Source organism: Dipodomys spectabilis, unplaced genomic scaffold (assembly GCF_019054845.1).
Source record: "Dipodomys spectabilis isolate Male_0828 unplaced genomic scaffold, ASM1905484v1 ptg000018l, whole genome shotgun sequence".
Classification (NCBI taxonomy): Eukaryota; Metazoa; Chordata; class Mammalia; order Rodentia; family Heteromyidae; genus Dipodomys; species Dipodomys spectabilis.
The window spans coordinates 4,718,253-4,736,548 of NW_024870695.1; the positions used below are offsets into that span (position 1 = coordinate 4,718,253).

At 39.1% G+C, this 18,296-nt stretch overlaps 1 protein-coding gene across 20 annotated transcripts in view; it reads right to left on the reverse strand.

The window, feature by feature from the left end:
- The window catches only part of Ncor1 (nuclear receptor corepressor 1), a 172,699-nt gene that overhangs the window by 79,306 nt on the left and 75,097 nt on the right, over positions 1-18,296 (reverse strand). For 13 of the 20 annotated variants that reach the window (XM_042671893.1, XM_042671888.1, XM_042672019.1 and 10 more), the window contains 4 exons: positions 17,512-17,566; positions 16,554-16,655; positions 9,466-9,593; positions 3,493-3,710 (listed from right to left, as the gene is read on the reverse strand). In XM_042671893.1, coding sequence (XP_042527827.1) covers positions 3,493-3,710; positions 9,466-9,593; positions 16,554-16,655; positions 17,512-17,566 — 503 coding nt within the window. The remainder of the gene's footprint in view (positions 1-3,492; positions 3,711-9,465; positions 9,594-16,553; positions 16,656-17,511; positions 17,567-18,296) is intronic. The other 7 variants (XM_042672047.1, XM_042672027.1, XM_042671957.1 and 4 more) reach the window with 1 other exon arrangement.

Genomic DNA, 18,296 nt, shown 5'->3' on the forward strand with positions numbered 1-18,296 from the left:
CAATTAACCACAAGAAAACCGGAAGTAGCGCTATGGCTCAAGTGGTAGAGAGCTCAGCTTGAGCTGAAGAGCTCAGGGACAGTGTCCACGCCAGAGTTCAAGCCCCACGACCACCACCACCACCAACAAGAAAAAAAAAAAATTCAAGCCCTGTGCCAGTGGCCCACACCTATAATCCTAGCTGTTCAGGGGGATGGAATCTGAGGACCCTGTCAGGCAGGAAAGTCTGTAAGACTTTACCTCAAATTAACCATCAAAAAGATACAAGTGAACAGAACAGAAGATCCAGAAATAAATCCACAGGCCTACAGCCAGCTGATATTCGACAAAGGAGCCAAAGACATACAATGGAAGAAACACAGCCACTTCAACCGCTGGTGCTGGGAAAACTGGGCAGCCACATGCAGAAAACTAAAAGTGGACCCCAGCCTATCACCATGCACCAACATCAACTCAAAATGGATTAAAGACCTTAACATTAAACCTGAATCTCTGAAACTACTGCAGGACAGAGTAGGAGAGACACTTGAACTAATAGGCACAGGAAGGAACTTCCTGAACAGAGTCCCAGGGTCACAACAAGTTGGAGAGAGACTCGACAAATGGGGCTACCTTAAAATAAAAAGCTTCTGCACAGCTAAGTCTATCGCAACTAAGCTAGAAAGACAACCAACTAATTGGGAAAAAATATTTACCAGCAATATATCAGACAAGGGGTTAACATCCTGTATATACAGGGAACTCAAGAAACTAATCCCTCCCAAACCTAACAAACCAATTACTAAATGGGCAAGGGAACTAAAGAGGGACTTCTCAAATGAAGAAATAAAAATGGCAAAGAAACACATGAGGAAATGTTCATCATCCCTGGTGGTGAAGGAAATGCAAATAAAGACAACCCTGAGATACCACCTTACCCCAGTCAGAATGTCCCACATCCACAAATCAGCCAACGACAAATGCTGGAGGGGATGTGGAGAAAGAGGAACCCTATTACACTGCTGGTGGGAATGTACACTTATACAACCACTTTGGAAAGCAGTCTGGAGGGTCCTTAGAAAGCTAAAGATTGACCTCCCTTACGACCCAGTCATACCACTTCTAGGCATCTACCCTGAACAACAGGAACCAATATACAAGGACACGTGCACCTCCATGTTTATCGCAGCACTGTTCGCAATAGCTAGGATATGGAAACAACCTAGATGCCCCACCACAGATGAATGGATCCAAAAATTGTGGTATCTATACACAATGGAATATTATGCAGCCATTAGAAATGACAAAATAATGGCATTTGCAGGGAAATGGATGGAGCTAGAAGGAATCATGTTGAGCGAGGTAAGCCAAGAACGAAGAGACAAATGGTACATGGTCTCCCTGATAAGTGGATGCTAAATCCAAAATGTTAGGTGATACGACAAAACTAACAGGACTTAAGAAACAAAGAACTCCCGCTCATCTGGTTGAACCACTACTAAATATCCCCATGCTGCTGATCACAAATATGGTATATAACATGTGAACACTGTTATATATTACAGACTGTGATAGCCAATTTGCTCCAGGAAAGTTAGAATGAACTTGTGACTTTGAAATTATGTAATCACTTAATCACAATCAAAAAAAAAAAAAAGAACCTCGGGGAAGGGAGGGAGGGAGGGGATGGTAGGGGGAAAACAATGGAGGGGGTAACAATGTTCAAGAGGAAGTGTACTCATTACCTCACTCATGTAACTGTAATCCTCTGTATAGTATCTTTACAATAAAGAAAAAAAAAAAAAAAGATACAAGTGGAGCTGTGGTTTAAGCAGAAGAATGCCATCCTGGCGGGGGGGAGAGGCAGGGGAGAGGGGGAGAGGAACACCTCAGGGACAGTGCCCAGGCACTGAGTTCAAGTCCCAGGACTGACACCAAAAAAAGAAATTATGGAAATTGGCTAGCATAGGTATCTAGCATCAAGTAGATGGAAAAGTTCCAACCGTCTCCCAGTGTCATGTTCTCTCTCAGTATTCTGAGAAAGTCCCACCTCATCCAGTGACTTCCTGCTTAGCAGATCTACTTCCTCTTCTCCTTACACTTTTTGTTCATCCTTCAGTGCCTAGCAATCAGCACAGAAAGAACAAACACAGAACACCTGCCCTTAGTCTGTCTCACCTGAATGCCATAATTAACCAGACTTCTTTTTACAAGATAAATCTAATCAGAGCACTTCTTTATTTACAAATTTTGCAGGCTTATTTCTATGTAAGAAAAGCAAGTTCAAACAAGGCCACCAGCCTTTGAGCCTACTTAGTTCAAGTAGATCATTCTTGTCCCCAGAATATGCTGTCTTCCTACTGTGGCTGTGAAACGGATACTACTGAACCACTGATAGCACTTTTATCATAAAGCTTTTTTTTTTTTAATTGAAAAGGGGGTCAGCCCTGGGGCTTAACCTTGGGGTCTGGGTATGGAATGTTTTGCTCAAGTCTACCACCTGAGCCACAGCTCCATTTCTGGTTTTGATTGGTTAACTGGAGATAAGTGCTTCACAGACTTTGCTGCCCAAGATGACTTTAAACTACGATTTTCAGAGCTCAGCGACCCGAGTAGCTTGGATTACAAGCATTAGCCACCAGTACCTGGCCATAGTTGCTTTTATAGGCTAATAATAAAACTTTGTAAGAAAAGAGAAACATATTTCAATTCTTATACTTAGTATACCTTTGTCTAAGAATTGATTCCTATAAAAAATAACAGAAAGAAAATGCTATGTTCAAAAAGATTTTACATTATAGAGTTGTATTGGTTTAGAAAAAAACTAATTGACAAGCTAATTGAGCAAACTAATTGAGCAATAGTGAAATGATTGTCATACCTCAATAATAAAATGTTATTGAAAAAAATTTAATAGAAATGACAGGGATTAGAAAATCTTTGATACACCCCACGACTGACAAAAAAAAAAAAAAAAAAGAAAATCTTTGATACATACCAACTAAGTAAAAATTAAAAAGAGTTATATAAGGGATGCAACATTACAGTTATTATTCTTCTAGAAAATACTTTGATTTCAAGTTTAAATACCATACTTTAAGCCAGGCACAGTGGCTTACCTCTAATCCCAACTTTATAGAGGCAGAGATTGGGAGTACTTCAATTCAAGGCTAGCCTGAGCCAAAAGTCACTGAGAACACCATCTCTACAAATAAGCTGGGCATGGCGAATATGCATCATCCCAGCTATAAGGATAAGAGGGAAAAAATCTGGGTCTGAAGTCAACCCTGGACAAAAAGGGGATCATATCTGAAAACAAAAGCAAAAAGGAGTAGGAGGAGTATGGCTTAAGCATTATAGAACCTATCAACCAAGTGAGCCCCAAGTTTACATTTTAGTACCAAACTTCAACAACTGTATCTAGGTGGCAAATTTTAGTGGTCCTTGCTACGGCCCTGCATTGAAAAAGCATCCCAAATAACTAGTCTGCTCTTGCCAATTCTTTGCACTCACCAGGTTCTGCAGGTGGTGGGAGAGGTGGTGGGGGCTCTTCTGTGGCTGCTGCAGCTGCAGCAATAGCAGCTGCAGCTTCATTTGTCATGGACCTGGTTATTCGTCCCTTTCTGCGACCTTGGCTATTAGCAGTCTTGCGTCCCCGGGGCGTAGCCTGCTCTCTCTCCTCAGTTTCTTCTGTTGTACCTTCAGTCTTGTCCTTTTCCTTGGTATTTTCTCTACAATCAAAAGTAAAGGGGGCTGAGAAGGTGGCTCAGTGGTAGAGTGCTTGCCTTGGATGCATGAGGCCCTGGGTTCGATTCCTCAGCACCACATAAGCAGAAAAGGCCTGAAGTGGCACTGTGGCTCAAGTGGTAGCGTGCTAGCCTTGAGCTGAAGAGCTGAGGGGCAGCGCCCAAGCCCAGAGTTCAAGCCCCATGACCGACAAAAAGAAAGCCAGCCCGAGCAGGAAAGTCCATCTCCAATTAACCACCAGAAAACCGGAAGAGGTGCTGTGACTCAAAGTGTTAAAGAGTGTGCACCTTGAGCTGAAGAGCTGAGGGAAGAGTTCAAACCCCACAAACGATCCCCCCCCCCTCCAAAAAAAAGTAGTAAAGGAAGGGGCTGGAAAGGTATCTCAGTGGTAGAGTGCTTTCATTGCATGCATGAGGCCCTGAGTTTGATTCCTCAGCACCACATAAGCAGAAAAAAGCTGGAAGTGGCGCTGTGGCTCAAGTGGTAGAGCGCTAACCTTGAGCTGAAGTGCTGAGGGACAGCACCAAGGCCCAGAGTTCAGACTCCACAATCGGCAAAAAAAAAAAAGGAAAACTTGTGCAACTTGAAAGTATACATCACCAAAATATGCAATTTTCAATATTCATTAGACAGAAATTAAATAAACTTAATTACTTTTAAAAATTATGAAAAATTCTCTTGGGCAGTAATTCTGAAAAGCTTTGACTAGAAAAAATTAACATTGTTCACAGGCCTTTGTTGCATATTAATGAGTTTAAAATTAAAATACATTTCAGGAAGTGGTGCTGTAGCTCAAGTGGTAGAGCACTAGCCTGGAGCTGAAGAGCTGAGGGACAGCGTTCAGGCCCAGACTTCAAGCCCCACAACTGACAAAAAAAAACAACAACCAAAAACCAGAAATTAAAATTAAAATACATTTCAAGCCAACTGCCTTAAAAACTAACTCATTCTCTGGGCACCAGTGGCTCATGCCTATAATCCTAGCTACTCAGGAGGCTGAGATCTGAAGATCATGGCTCAAAGCCAGACTGGACAAGGAAGTCTGTGATACTCTCATTTCTAATTAATTACAAAAGAGCCAAAAATGAAGCTATGACTCAAAGTTGTAGAGCAAGCACTACCCTTGAGCAGAACAGAGGCAGTGCATGCAGGCCCCGAGTTCAAGCCCCAGGACAAGCACAAAGAACAAAAACACAAAAAACCTAGTACATTTCATAAGGAAATAAGAAATGCCCAAAGAAAACCAAGAAGCAGGGGCTACACCAAAAGAAGCCCTAAGATGTCTTATCTGTAAAATGGATAAAACTAGATAATCTTCATGATGCATGCCTATTCTATAGTAATAATCATAGTATTATCTCATTTCAGTAAGCCATACTCTGCATTCTCAACTACTTCCAACACTGATAATGTACAGATAAAGCAGTATGGCTTCATGATCAGGAGAAAGATCTCTGGAGCCTGCAAACATGGGACTGGACCAAACAAAAGTTTGTGATTTACTAGTCATGTGATCTCCTTGGATAAGCTGCCTAGCCTTTAAAATTTCAGTTTCCCTCTCTGGACAATATAGTGATAATATAATTCATAAAACAGTTGTGACGATTAAGGAGTTAATTTGTATCAAGTACCTACAACTATGCTTGGAAACAGTAAACACCATGCATGTTTGTTATTATTAAATCTTAACTCTTAGGTTATAAAGTGCTTATCATAGTCTCAGCCACTTGGAAAAAAGTTAAAAGATGTGAGCAATTATTAACAGCAGTATTACTACAAAAAAAAAAATCACTGGACAACCACTCTCCACATTATTTTATCTCTCATAGGTGTTATATTTAGGAGTATGGACCTTATCTTTGTAAATGAACAGACGGCAATATTTAAAAGATTCAAGCTGGGTGCTGGTGGCTCATGCTTAGAATCCTAGCTAATCGGGAGGCTGAGATCTGAGGATTGCGGTTCAAAGCCAGCCCAGGCAGAAAAGTCCACGAGACTCTCATCTCCACCAGAAAAACATTAGTGACGCTATGGCTCAAGTGGTAGAGCACTCGCTCGTCTTGAGCAGAAGAACTCAGGGACAGCACTCAGGCCCAGAGTTCAAGCCCCAGGACCAATCAAAAGAAAAAGATGCTTAATGGAAGATGACAATTTTCTGGTTTTATCTATTTTAAGTAAAGACTTGTTCTGATTTCCCAGATTATGGATTTCTTTACCCAAAACAAGTGCTTCAAAAATTATTCTTCTCCTAATGTGGAAGAAATAGCTGTATTGTCAAAGCTTATAGAATTCACAAACTTTATAGACCATGATAATAACAATTTGCCTTGTGAAGGTTAAGATGTGTTTGTAACTTTAAGGATCACTATTCCATAATACTGTGAAAGATGTGAAATTTATGTGATCACCTAATCTCAATAAAAAAAATATTTAAAAAAATTATTCTGTGCTGGGAATCTGCCTAGCATGCATGAAGCCCTGGGTTTGATTCCTCAGTACCACATACAGAAAAGGCCAGAAGTGATGCTGTGGCTCAAATGGTAGAGTGCTAGCCTTGAGCAAAAGAAGCTCAGGGACAGGCCCTGAGTTCAAGCCCCAGGACTAGCACACAAAAAAATTAAAGCTATGTGCCTTTTTCCTTTCTCTTCTTCATTTCCTTATCAACTAATTTCTAGTCTACAGCCTCCTGTTTTATGAATTTGATCCCTAGCATTACCAAAAATAGGTGTTTTGTCAAACTCATCAATCACAAACTGAAAAATAAAATGACCTTTTCTCAATTATCACATTATTCTTTCTGCTATAAATGTCTGTGTGCACAATTCTTCCTTTTTAGTTTAGCCACAAAATATTCCTGCTATTACTCTTGCTTTCCTTCTAGAGGCTGAATTTCTTCCTCTAGCCTCTCATACAGGATTTCCTCAAGCCCATACAGATAGCCTTGGATCTTTGTCCGGTTACTCAATGACTTCCTATTTCTCAACCAACTGCTGCAACAGCCACCTCCATTTCCTATCAATAAATTCAAAAAAACAGGCTCATCCTTACTACTTCTGGTTTTTTGCTCAACCTCATTGTCTAATCATTTAATAATTTGTTTGTTTTGTTTCATTCCTGGGGCTTGAACTCTGAACTTGTGCAATGTCCCTCAGCTCTTCAGTTCAATGTGAGTGTTCTACCACTTAAGCCATAGCACTATTTCCAGTTTTCTGGTGGTTCATTGGAGATAAAGAGTCTCACAGACTTTCCTGCCTGGGCTAGCTTTGAAACATGATCCCCAGATCTCAGCCTCCTGAGTAGTTAGGATTATGGGCGTGAGCCACAGGCACCAAGCTTATTTAACAGTTTTTTTTTTTTTTTTTTTTTTTTGGGGGGGGGGGGGTCCGGTCATGGGGCCTGAACTCTGGGCCTGGGCGTTGTCCCTCAGCTCTTCAGCTCAAGGCTAGCTAGCACTCTACCACTTGAGCCACAGCGCCACTTCCGGCTTTTTTCTTTTTGCTTATGTGGTGCTGAGGAATCGAACCCAGGGCCTCATGCATGCAAGGCAAGTGTCTACCACTGAGCCCCCTTCCCAGCCCTTATTTAACAGTTTTTATATTCAAAGTTCTCTCAATCAACCACATAGGACTAAAACACTTCTCAAGTGTCCTACACATTTCAATGCTTCTCCTCCCACCTCTCTTTTGGAAGGAGAGTTATTGTTAGGGCTTAAACTCAGATCTCTTGGCACTTTACTATTCAAGCCATACCTATAGCCTTTTGTTAGTTAATTAATCACTTTAACTTTTCTATCCAGGCTGCTTTGAATTTAATCCTCCAGATCTTAGGGTCCTGAATAACTAGTATTACATGTGTGAGCCTCTGGTGCCTGGTGGGTCTGCTATTTCCATTTTTATTTATTTCATTTATTGTTTTTTCTCTTGGCAGTTCTGGGTTTTGAACTCAAGGCCATGCCCCAATACTTCCCCATTAACTGTTTTTTAGATACAATCCCATGCTCATTGTCAAGGGCTGGCCTTAGACTGTGATCCTTGTACCTAAACCTCCCAGGTAGCTGGGACTACATACAGACCACATCTAACTTTCTTTTAAAGACTCGCTGTTTGCCAGTACTGGCAATCCTCCTATATCTTCCAAATAGATGGGAATCTAAGTATGAGTCACCATACCTAGATGCTCTTTTCTTGAAATCTTTGATGATTCTTGGGTTTGAACTCTAGGTCATAGGCTTTCAGGTACTTGAGCCACACTGGCAGCTTTTTGGGGGATTAGCTATTTCCTAGATAGGGTCGCACTGTAAGTCTGAGTTGGGCTGGGGTGTGATCCTCCAATCTGTGTTTCCCTTTGTTGGAATGAAAAAGTATGCACCCCTTCATCTAGCTGTTATGCTTCCCCTATAGCTTAAGATGATAGGCATACACCACCATGCCTATCCATTGTTGTCAAGGGAGTTTCAAAAACATTTTTTTTTTAATTCTTTTATTTTTTTGGGTCCGGTCGTGGGGCCTGAACTCTGGGCCTGGGCGCTGTCCCTTAGCTCTTCAGCTCAAGGCTAGCACTCTACCACTTGAGCCACAGCGCCACTTCCGGCTTTTTTCTTTTTGCTTATGTGGTGCTGAGGAATCGAACCCAGGGCCTCATGCATGCAAGGCAAGCGCTCTACCACTGAGCCACCTTCCCAGCCCCTCAAAAACATTTATAATCAAGCTAGCTTGATTTATAATCAAGCTACTTCCCATGTAAACGGATGATAGACTAAGAAAACTTTACCAATGTGATATAATAAACATTCAAATGAAAAAATAATTTTGTTTTAATTCTCTTATATGTATTTTCCGAAGGCACAAAAGTAGAAAAGCATGAATGTCTGAATCTTAAAACTAGGTTAAGTGACTAGGCAGCTTTAGCTGTCACAAAGGCAAACATTAAGTGTTTCTAAGACTGAAATGTTTTTTAAAACCACAAACTACTGATCTATGCAACAACGTAACTGAATCTCAAAGCCATTTATGTGAAGTGCAAGAAACCACAGAGAAGATTACATACTTGCTGTAGTTTGGATTTACACGGCCCCAGCAAAAGTCCATGGATTAAAAGCATGGTCCCTATGTTGGCAGTATAGCAGATAATAGGGTCTTCAGGAGGCAGAGCCTAGTTAGTGTCAGGTCTTTAGGTCAGGAGAGGCATGCTGTTGAGGGTCTATTCGAATCCTAGTGTCACTCCCTCTCTCCGTCTCTCTACTTTCTGGCCATGATGTATATGGTTTTGTTTCACTATGTGCTCCTGCCATGATGTATTACCTTTCATCAGGCCCAGAGCAAAGAGCTAACGGATCATGGATTAAAACTTACAAAATAGTATGGTAAATTAAACCTATTCTCTTTATAAGGTAACTGTCTCAAGTTTGTATTTTGTTGTTGTTGTTGTTTTGTGCTAGTCCTCAGGGACTAGGCACTGTCCTGAACTTTTTCATCCTACCACTGGAGCCACAGCTCTACTTCCAGCATTTTTTTGGCAGTTAACTGCAGATAAAAGTCTCACAAACTATCCTGCCTAGGCTGGCTCTGAACAACTATCCTCAGGCTCAGTCTCCTGAATGGCAAGTATTACAGGCATGAGCCATGGGTGGCCAACTCCAAATTGTTTAAAATCTAGTATTTTTAAATCTAGTATTCCATGCCTTCAACGGATTCAGTTTTATTGGTTAAAAGTTAATTTATCTAAGAATATTTAACTCACTTAGAGTCCTCCTTCTCATCTTTTTCTTCTTCATCTTTCTTTTCCTCTTCTTTTTTTTCTGTTTTTTCTGCTTTATCTTCTTCTTTCTCTTCTACTTTTTCTTCTTGTGAGGGACGGGCAATTTGCTGCTAGAAAACATTTGTCATATACATAGGTACCAGAAATAGTGTAAGTTGTAATGTTAAATTATAACATCCATCTCTATTATTTAAAAATCATTAATCATTTACAATATAATTGGTGGTCAAGCATTAAAATTTGTACATTGTTTCTTAATGTATTTCACATATGCTACTTAAAAGGTACTACACAAATACACACACACACACACAAAATGTTCATATTGCTCGGGCCTATCAGAAAGATGAAAATATTACTATTTCACTAGAAACCTGAGGTTGGTGCTTTTCTTTTATAACTACTATTTAGTATTTCATTCAAACATTCTAATTATACTTTAAAATTTGATGACTCATCTATAATTCTTTAAACTATCTCTAATATTAGACACAATATGTTCTCAATTTTTTACATCATTATCAGTATTAAAAGTAACATCATTATGCTTTTATACTTTCATGGAACATCCATTTAATGAAGATAATGACAGCTATGGTCGTTATTAAAAATGAAGTCAGTTAGGAAAATATTTAAAATACAGTAAAGTGAAAAAAACCACTCAAGTCTAAGCTGAAATAACAACCATACAAACATGTATGTAGAAAAAGTTTGAGAGAGATCAATGAAGAAAAGGTTATCATTGGACAATCAATGGGAAACTGGGTTATGGACTTTTTTACCTTTTTGATATTGCATTTACTAAAATTGACTTTAAAAGAAAAAAAGTGAAATTAAGTTCATCCTGCATAGTATTTTTTTATTTAGTTCATAAATTAAAATTGCAAAACATTAATTAATGAGGATAAAACTCCAATACATCTTTATCACAAAGCTGCTGGCCTGATTATACTTCCCTATATCCTCATCCTTCCCATGTTCTTCTTAGCTGCCTTTGGATTTACCAAAACATACGATGCCTTAAACATATCATGCCATTCCCTGGCATACTCTCCTCTCTGCCTTTCCTTGCCTGGTAAACTTGGATATCTCCTAAGGCTTATTTCAAAACGCCTTTTGTGAGGTCACAGATGAAATTGGGCTCCATCTCCTTCCCTCTCTACTGTATTCTACACCTTCCAGCAGCACTTACCATTCAGTGACCTAGTACCTAGTTATCAACAACAGTCAGGCTCACGGTGTTATCATCCCACTAAGAACAATCTTACTCATCTCCTATGAGAGGATCTGGCCACGCCAAAATATATATATATATATATATATATTTCCCCCCCCCCTGGATTTTTGAAAAGCTTTGTCCTCCTATCCCAACGTCAATCTTGCCTCCTAACAATCTACCTGTCTTCAATCTTGCCTCCTAACAATCTACCTGTCTTATCTGTTCCCTTTAGCAGACAACATAAAAGTAACTCATTTCTTTTAAGTAAAATTTCCTGCACCACTCCCCTCCCCCCCATCCTTGGGCTCAAACTCAGGGTCTGGGCACTGTCCCCTAGCTTCTTTGTACTCAAAGCAAGTGCCCTACCACTTGAGCCACAGTGCCACTTGTGGCTTTTTCTGAGTAGTTTATTGGAGATAAAAAGTCTCACAGATTTTTCTGCCCAATCTGGCTTCAAACTGTGATCCTCAAATCTCAGCATCCTGAGTAGCTAGGATTATAGGCAAGAATCACTGGTGCCCAGCTCTTCCTTTAATTTTTAACAGGTTCACAAAGTGTTTTACCTGCTCACCAAAACTAAGACCTGGTTTGTTCCTTAAAATACAGAAAGCCTTAATGGCCTCCCCTAAAGAAAAACCACATTATGTCTTATTGTTAATCTGTACAGAAGAAAAATCTATATGTTGCTTGGTCTTTATTGCCTCTTCCAGAACACTAAACTGCAAGATTTAAAGTGAATATACTTTTTCACATTTCAGTCTATCTATGACAATTTTCTCTTTTGAGTTTACAGACTCATTTCATACTCACTCTCTAAAAGGGATACATGATTTTACCACCTGGCTCACTAATTTTTGCAACAAAGAGAACAATCCTTAGCTTCAAATGGGAACTGCTTTTACTAATATAGAGAGAGGCCAAGCATAGCGGCTTGTACCTGTAATACCAGCTGTTCAGGAGATAGACATCAGAAGCATCACAGCTCTTGGGCAGCCCAAGAAAAAATAAACAAGACTTCTATCTCAGTCAGTAAATCAAGCATGGTGGTATCAACCTGGGATTTCAGCTATCTAAAGGCCATTAGTGAGAGAATTATGAATCATGATCCAAGGCCAGCCATTCCAGGTAAAACCTAGAAACTCCATCTAAAAATAACTAAAGTGGGCTGGGAAGGTGGCTCAGTGGTAGAGTGCTTGCCTCACATGAATGAGGCCCTAGGTTAGGTTCCTCAGCACCACATAAGCAGAAAAAAGCCAGAAATGGCGTTGTGGCTCAAGTGATAGGGTGCTAGCCTTGAGCTGAAGAGCTGAGAGACAGTGCCCAGGCCCAGAGTACAGCCCCCACAACCAACAAAAAATAATAATAATAAAGTAAAAGATGGCTGAGGATATGACTCAACCAAGAAGACCTGCCTACAAAGCTTGAGATCCTGAGTTCAAACCCAATGCCATCAAAGATAGTAGTAATATAAAATAAGAATTGCATTCAAGGGCTGGGAAGGTGGCTCAGTGGTAGAGCGCTTGCCTTGCATGCATGAGGCCCTGGGTTCGATTCTTCAGCACCACATAAGCAAAAAGAAAGCCAGAAATGGCGCTGTGGCTCAAGTGGTAGAGCGCTAGCTAGCCTTGAGCTGAAGAGCTGAGGGACAGTGCCCAGGCCCAGAGTTCAGGCCCCACGACCAGACGCAAAAAAAAAAAAAAAAAAAAAAAAAAAACCCAAAAAAAACAAACAAACTCAGTCTTATAGGATACTAACAAGCAGAACTAAAATAGCTTTGAAATAGAATAAAGAAAGTTAAATTTTCTGCAAATAATAATATCTGAACACAATTTTTACAAATATGAGTGCTTTGTAGTTTTGATAAAGATTAAAGCTTCATTGTCAGAATAATGAAAGAACATCTTCAGGAACAGCACCTTAAAAAACTGAAAACTTCACAAATTTTAGAATGAATCTTTCAGTCAATGAACAGCAAATGAGCTGGGAATATGGCTTAGTGGTAGAGTGCCCAGCATACATGAAGCCTTGGGTTTGATTCCTCAGTACCACATAAACAAAAGAAGCCAGAAGTAGTGCTGTGGCTCAAGTGGCAGAATGCTAGCCTTGAGCAAAAGAAGCTCAGGGACAGTGCCCAAGCCCTGAGTTCAAGCCTCAGGTCTGGCAAAAATAAACACCAATTTATACTTCCTTCTGCTGACTGAAAACTAGTCTTTCTAGCAGAAGCTGTGGGTGGGAATACAATAAAAAAGCACTGAAAGGATCAAGTAGAACTTCAATAGAACTCAAGAGTTTCCTTTAGTAAAAGGGCTATGGTCGCTATCATTGAATAATAGAGCAGTAAAGTGACCTCCAAATTCACTAATCATATCAGGGTAAAGTCAAGAGGGTTGACAGACATTTTTGCTTTGGGCAGTACTTTGGCTATAAACTCAGGACCTCACACTTGCTAGGCAAGTACTATACCACTTGAGCCATTTCCAAGAACATTTCTGTGTTATTTTCAAGTAGTATCTTACTTCAGGTTCAGGCTAGCCTGGGATTTGATCCATCTACACATGCTTCCATGTGATGTTGAAAGTGACAGGCATATACTACTGTACTCATACAAGTAGCTAACATCACAGGTTTGAGCCACCACACTGATTCAGATTTTTGTTTGTTGGTCCTGAGACTTGAACTCAGGGCCTGGGCCCTGCCTCTGAGGAGCTTTTCACTCAAAGCTGGTACTCTGCCACTTTGAGCCACCACAACACTGCTAGTTTTCTTGTTAACTGGAGATAAGTCTCATGGACCTTTCTGTTTGGGCTGGCTTTGAACTGTGATCCTCAGATCTTAGGCTCCAACGCTTACAAATGTGAGCCATCAGCAACCAGCTCAGAATACTTTCACTTTTAAACTAAATTCTCTTTGAAAAATGAAATCTTTTCTCAAAAATTTCACATCTCTAGGTAGGCATCAGTGGCTTATGCTACTCAGGAAGCTGAGGACTGTGGTTCAAAGCCAGCCAGGGTAGTAAAGGCCTGAGACTCTTATCTCCCAAGTAACACCAGAAAACTGGAAGTAGAGTTACGTCTCAAAGTGGTAGAGGGCTAGCCTTGAGCAAAAAGAGCTCAGGGACAGTGCCCAGGTGCTGAGTTCAAGCCTCATGACTGGGGCAAAAAAACAAAATTTCCACATCTCCAATTTAGATCTTTTTCCTATACATTTAACTATGTATTCCACTTAAACATTTCATTTGGATCTCTTCCTGTTCTCTGAAACTTAGACATATCATAAATCTACTCTTCTGTCATAATGGCTATTCCACAAGCAAACATTTGATGTTGCCCCCAATACTGACTTTCATTTTTCCACAGTCAACATCAACAAAACCCACTGGTTTTACTTCTACCTTCAAATACCTGTGGCAGAACATTTGTCTAGCATATGCTGTGTATTCACAGCTCCATTGGAAGAAGGAGAAAGAAAAAACAAAAACTAAAAATATCACCACACACACACACACACACACACACACACACACACACAAAAAACAAAAACTAAAAATATCAACACACACACACACACACACACACACACACACACACACACACACACACACACACACACACACACACACACACACACACACACACACACACACACACACACACACACACACACACACACCTTCAAAACAATATTTCTCCTGAACTCTCCCCTAGAATCTTGTCCAACCCATTCAGATTGTAACCACTCCCTAACTGGTCTTCCCACTTCTTGACTTGTTTCCTTATAATCCACTACACATCATCCAGAATGATTAAGTAATGACAGAATCTGAAATTATTCTTTCATTAAAAACTTTCTCCTCTCATGGGGTCTATCTTTAGTGAATTTGGTTTTACACAGGAGAATCCTTAAAACTAAGACCTTCTCATTCTGAAAAACTGCCCATTTATTTTGATACAAATAAACAGAATGAAGTACATGGGCACTAAAGAAACATAAATGAGAATCTTTTGGTCTCAGATAGTGGTCTAAGCCCATCATTTAATTCCCCACCTCTCCCAAATGCCCAGTGAATTAGAAAAAAGAGGAAAGGAAAGGAAAAAGGACAGGAAAGGACAGGGCAGGACAGGGCAGGAAAAGAAAGGAAAGGAAAGGAGAAAGGAAAAAGACAGCAAAATGGAAGAAAGATCTATTAAGGGAAGGACTAAACTAATGGAAGGGCTGAACAAACTAAACCTGACCCCACCAGGAGTAAACACCTACCACTGAATCAAGATGAGGGTAAAAGTAGCAAATCTCAGTCCTGTAAATTCACACAGAGGATTATAGTACAATGAAATGTTAAACAAGAATATAAGAGAAAAGTGCTGATAAGGCTGAAACTTAATAGGCATGCATGTGCTTAGGAGAGAAGTTTAGGAGGGAAGTAAATCAATGTTCCAGAAACCTTTAATAAGGAAAATAATATATGGCTGGGGAATTTTTGATCTTACTGTGATCCCCCTGCCTCAGCATCTGAGTGCCAGGATTATTGGCATGTACTATCACATCCGGCCTCCCTATACTTTTTTTTTTTTTTTAACAAAGAAATACTATTTCCAAAGACTATAATCGTAATGTAATGAAGAGGTACTGTTTGAAGGAAATATTTTTTTTAAAGTTATGACTCTGAATAATGAGTAAACTGAGTCTAACAAATCTCTATCTGAAATACTGGCAAAGATGAGGGGGAGAAGAGAGAAACCCTCATATGATGTTGGTAGCAATATAAACTAGTACAACCACTATGGAGATCAGTATGAATGTTCCTCAAAAGTAAACCTTCCCTGTAACTCTGCCATACCACTATTACTGACAGAGTAAATCAATATACAAGAAAGATACCTGTATACCTATGTTGATTGCAGGGAAGTCCATAAGACTCGTAACTCCAATTCATCAACAAAATTTCTGAAGCAGAGCTGTGGCTCAACTGGTAAAAATGTAAAATGTAAAATGCTAGCCTTGTGGAAAAAAAAAAAAAAAAAGCTCAGACAACACCCAGGCCCTAAGTTCAAGCCTCAGGACTGGCACAAAAATCAATTAAAGAAAGAAAGAAATCTATATTTGGTGGCTATGGTTCTCAAGATAAGGAAATAATAAGAACCTACTAATTGAAAGTGTTCCTGTGTGGGGAGACCAGAAGAGACTAAGAATGGTAATAGCAGCTGTCAGAGTTCATACATCCATTCAAGTCCATCTACCAGGGTAAACAGAATAATAGGCAATGGCATCGGCATTACAGCAGCAGCCCCTCTAACTGCACACACAGAAGTATGACAGCTGCTCACTGGTTATTTTGGGGTGAACAGATTTGAAACAATGGAATTCCAACTGTAAACATCTATACTTATGAAAAACTGTTCCTCAGATAAAGTATTTTCTAAAGGTTAATATATCTAAATTCCACAAATGAGGTTAATCTGAAATAAAATTTGATCTTGGACATTTTGGTAAAAAAATTTTCTATTCTAGTTATACTCTCTATTGGACAGTCTACTTTTCCCTGTCTCAGAAAAAAAAAAAAAAAAAGACTAGTTAAAGATGATACATTAGGTAAGGTACTAAAGTTCTCATGTATAATTTTATGTACTAACACTAAGGTATATGATTCCAAAGACATGAATGTAGAAAAATATGTAACAATCTATTACACCAGAAATTACATTCAGAATACACTTCAAACTAATGCTTACAGGGATACATCTTAAATAACAGAAATATCAATCTCTAAAACACATATCAAGAATGAAACTCCAGTTTTAATGTTTATCTTCATATTTTTATCAACCCAAAAACATCACAACGTAATGCAACACACCTGATTTCTGCCTCTGCGTTTTCCATAATTCCTTCTTACTAGGGCTTTATAATTCTCATTTTTCTTGGTTAAATAATAATATAAAACACAATCAGGAACACTCTGTAAGGAAAAAGTTTCTTTGAAGATGCAGTGAAATAAAAGATATTTTTAATGAAAGACAACTTTCATGGAAATTTTCTGGTACTCCTAGTCTATGTTAAAAGAATACTTCTGTGGGCAATACTTTAAGGCAGATCTAAGTTCTATTAACACGTATATTTACTGCTTTAATAGACAGTTACACTTGCCTAAATTTAAATTATGCTAAAGATACAAACTACCAAAATATATTCAAGTATTTTCTTAACTTTCTAATTAATTTCTACTACATATAATATTCAAAATTTCTTTTGAAATATTTTGCTCAAAAACATTAAAGCCAGTTCACAATAGGAAAAAAAAAATCAGAGGAAATTTACTTTAATAAAACACGATAAGCAATTTTTGTTGTTGGTGGTGGTGGTGGTAGTTGAACTCTGGGCCTGGGTGCTGTCACTGAGCTTTTCAGCTCAAGGTGAGTGCTCTACCACTTGAGCCATAGCGCCACTTCAGGTTTTCTGGTGGTTAATTAGAGATAAGAGTCTCACGGACTTTCCTTGCCCCAGCTGGCTTTGAACTGCGATCCTCAGATCTCAGCCTCATGAGTAGCTAGGGTTACAGGCGTGAGCCACTGGCACCAGACAGTAAGCAATATTTTTAATACATAAGATCAGATCATGTCATGAACCATGAAAATTAGCTCTGGGCTTAGGATTCCTCATATAATTTAAATGATTATAATTAGTAATTGTAATAAGAATTTTTTCTATATCAAGTACTTTACAAAATCAGCTCTAACTACTGTTTCTTATAAAAGTACAGAAACTCCAAAGTAATATCATTACAATAAAACATTCTCAACAAAACTATTTCTTACCTTCCTTTCCAAGTAGGATGCAATTAGTCCAAAGTTTTTTGGATGCTGAATAAACCTGAGTTAAAAAACAAAAAGCAGAAAAGCAAAAACATATATGCAAACATTTTACAACTTACAAGTTTAAAAATGAAAACTGCAATAAAGGAATATTATATATAGACTAATTCCCAGCGGTTCTTTGATTAACAACTATAAATCAAAGGTAGGGTCCTGGGAACTATCCAACAGGAAATGATCAATCTACGTAACATGAAATCATAGAAATCTGTACTTTTTTTTATTTGGTACTAGTTCTAGGGCTTGAACTCAGGGCATGAATACTGTTCCTGAGCTTTTGTGCTCAAGGCTAGCACTATACAACTTGAGCCACAGCTCTGCTTCTAGCATTTTTAGTTTTTTGAGATTAATTGGAGATACTTTCACAACTTTCCTGCCTAGGCTGACTTTGAACCATGATCCTGAGATCTCAATCTCCTGGCTTAAAGACATGAGCCACTAACACCTGGCAAAATCTGTACCTTTAAAGACCTCCCCAAGCTAATACATATCTCAGAATTTTGGACATGGAGGTAGGAAAAGAAGATTGAGTTAAAGATAAGCCTAGGTTATATACTGAGTCTTGTTCTCCTCCCCTCCCAAAAAGCAACAACAACAAAAAAGGACATTTAAGTGTTCCAATAGCACCCAAGTTTGTGAGTTTCTCTTAAAAAAAAATCAGTCCACATTCTTAGTACTGATCTCTGTTGCCAATTTTCACACCTATAAACTTTTGGAATATCAATATT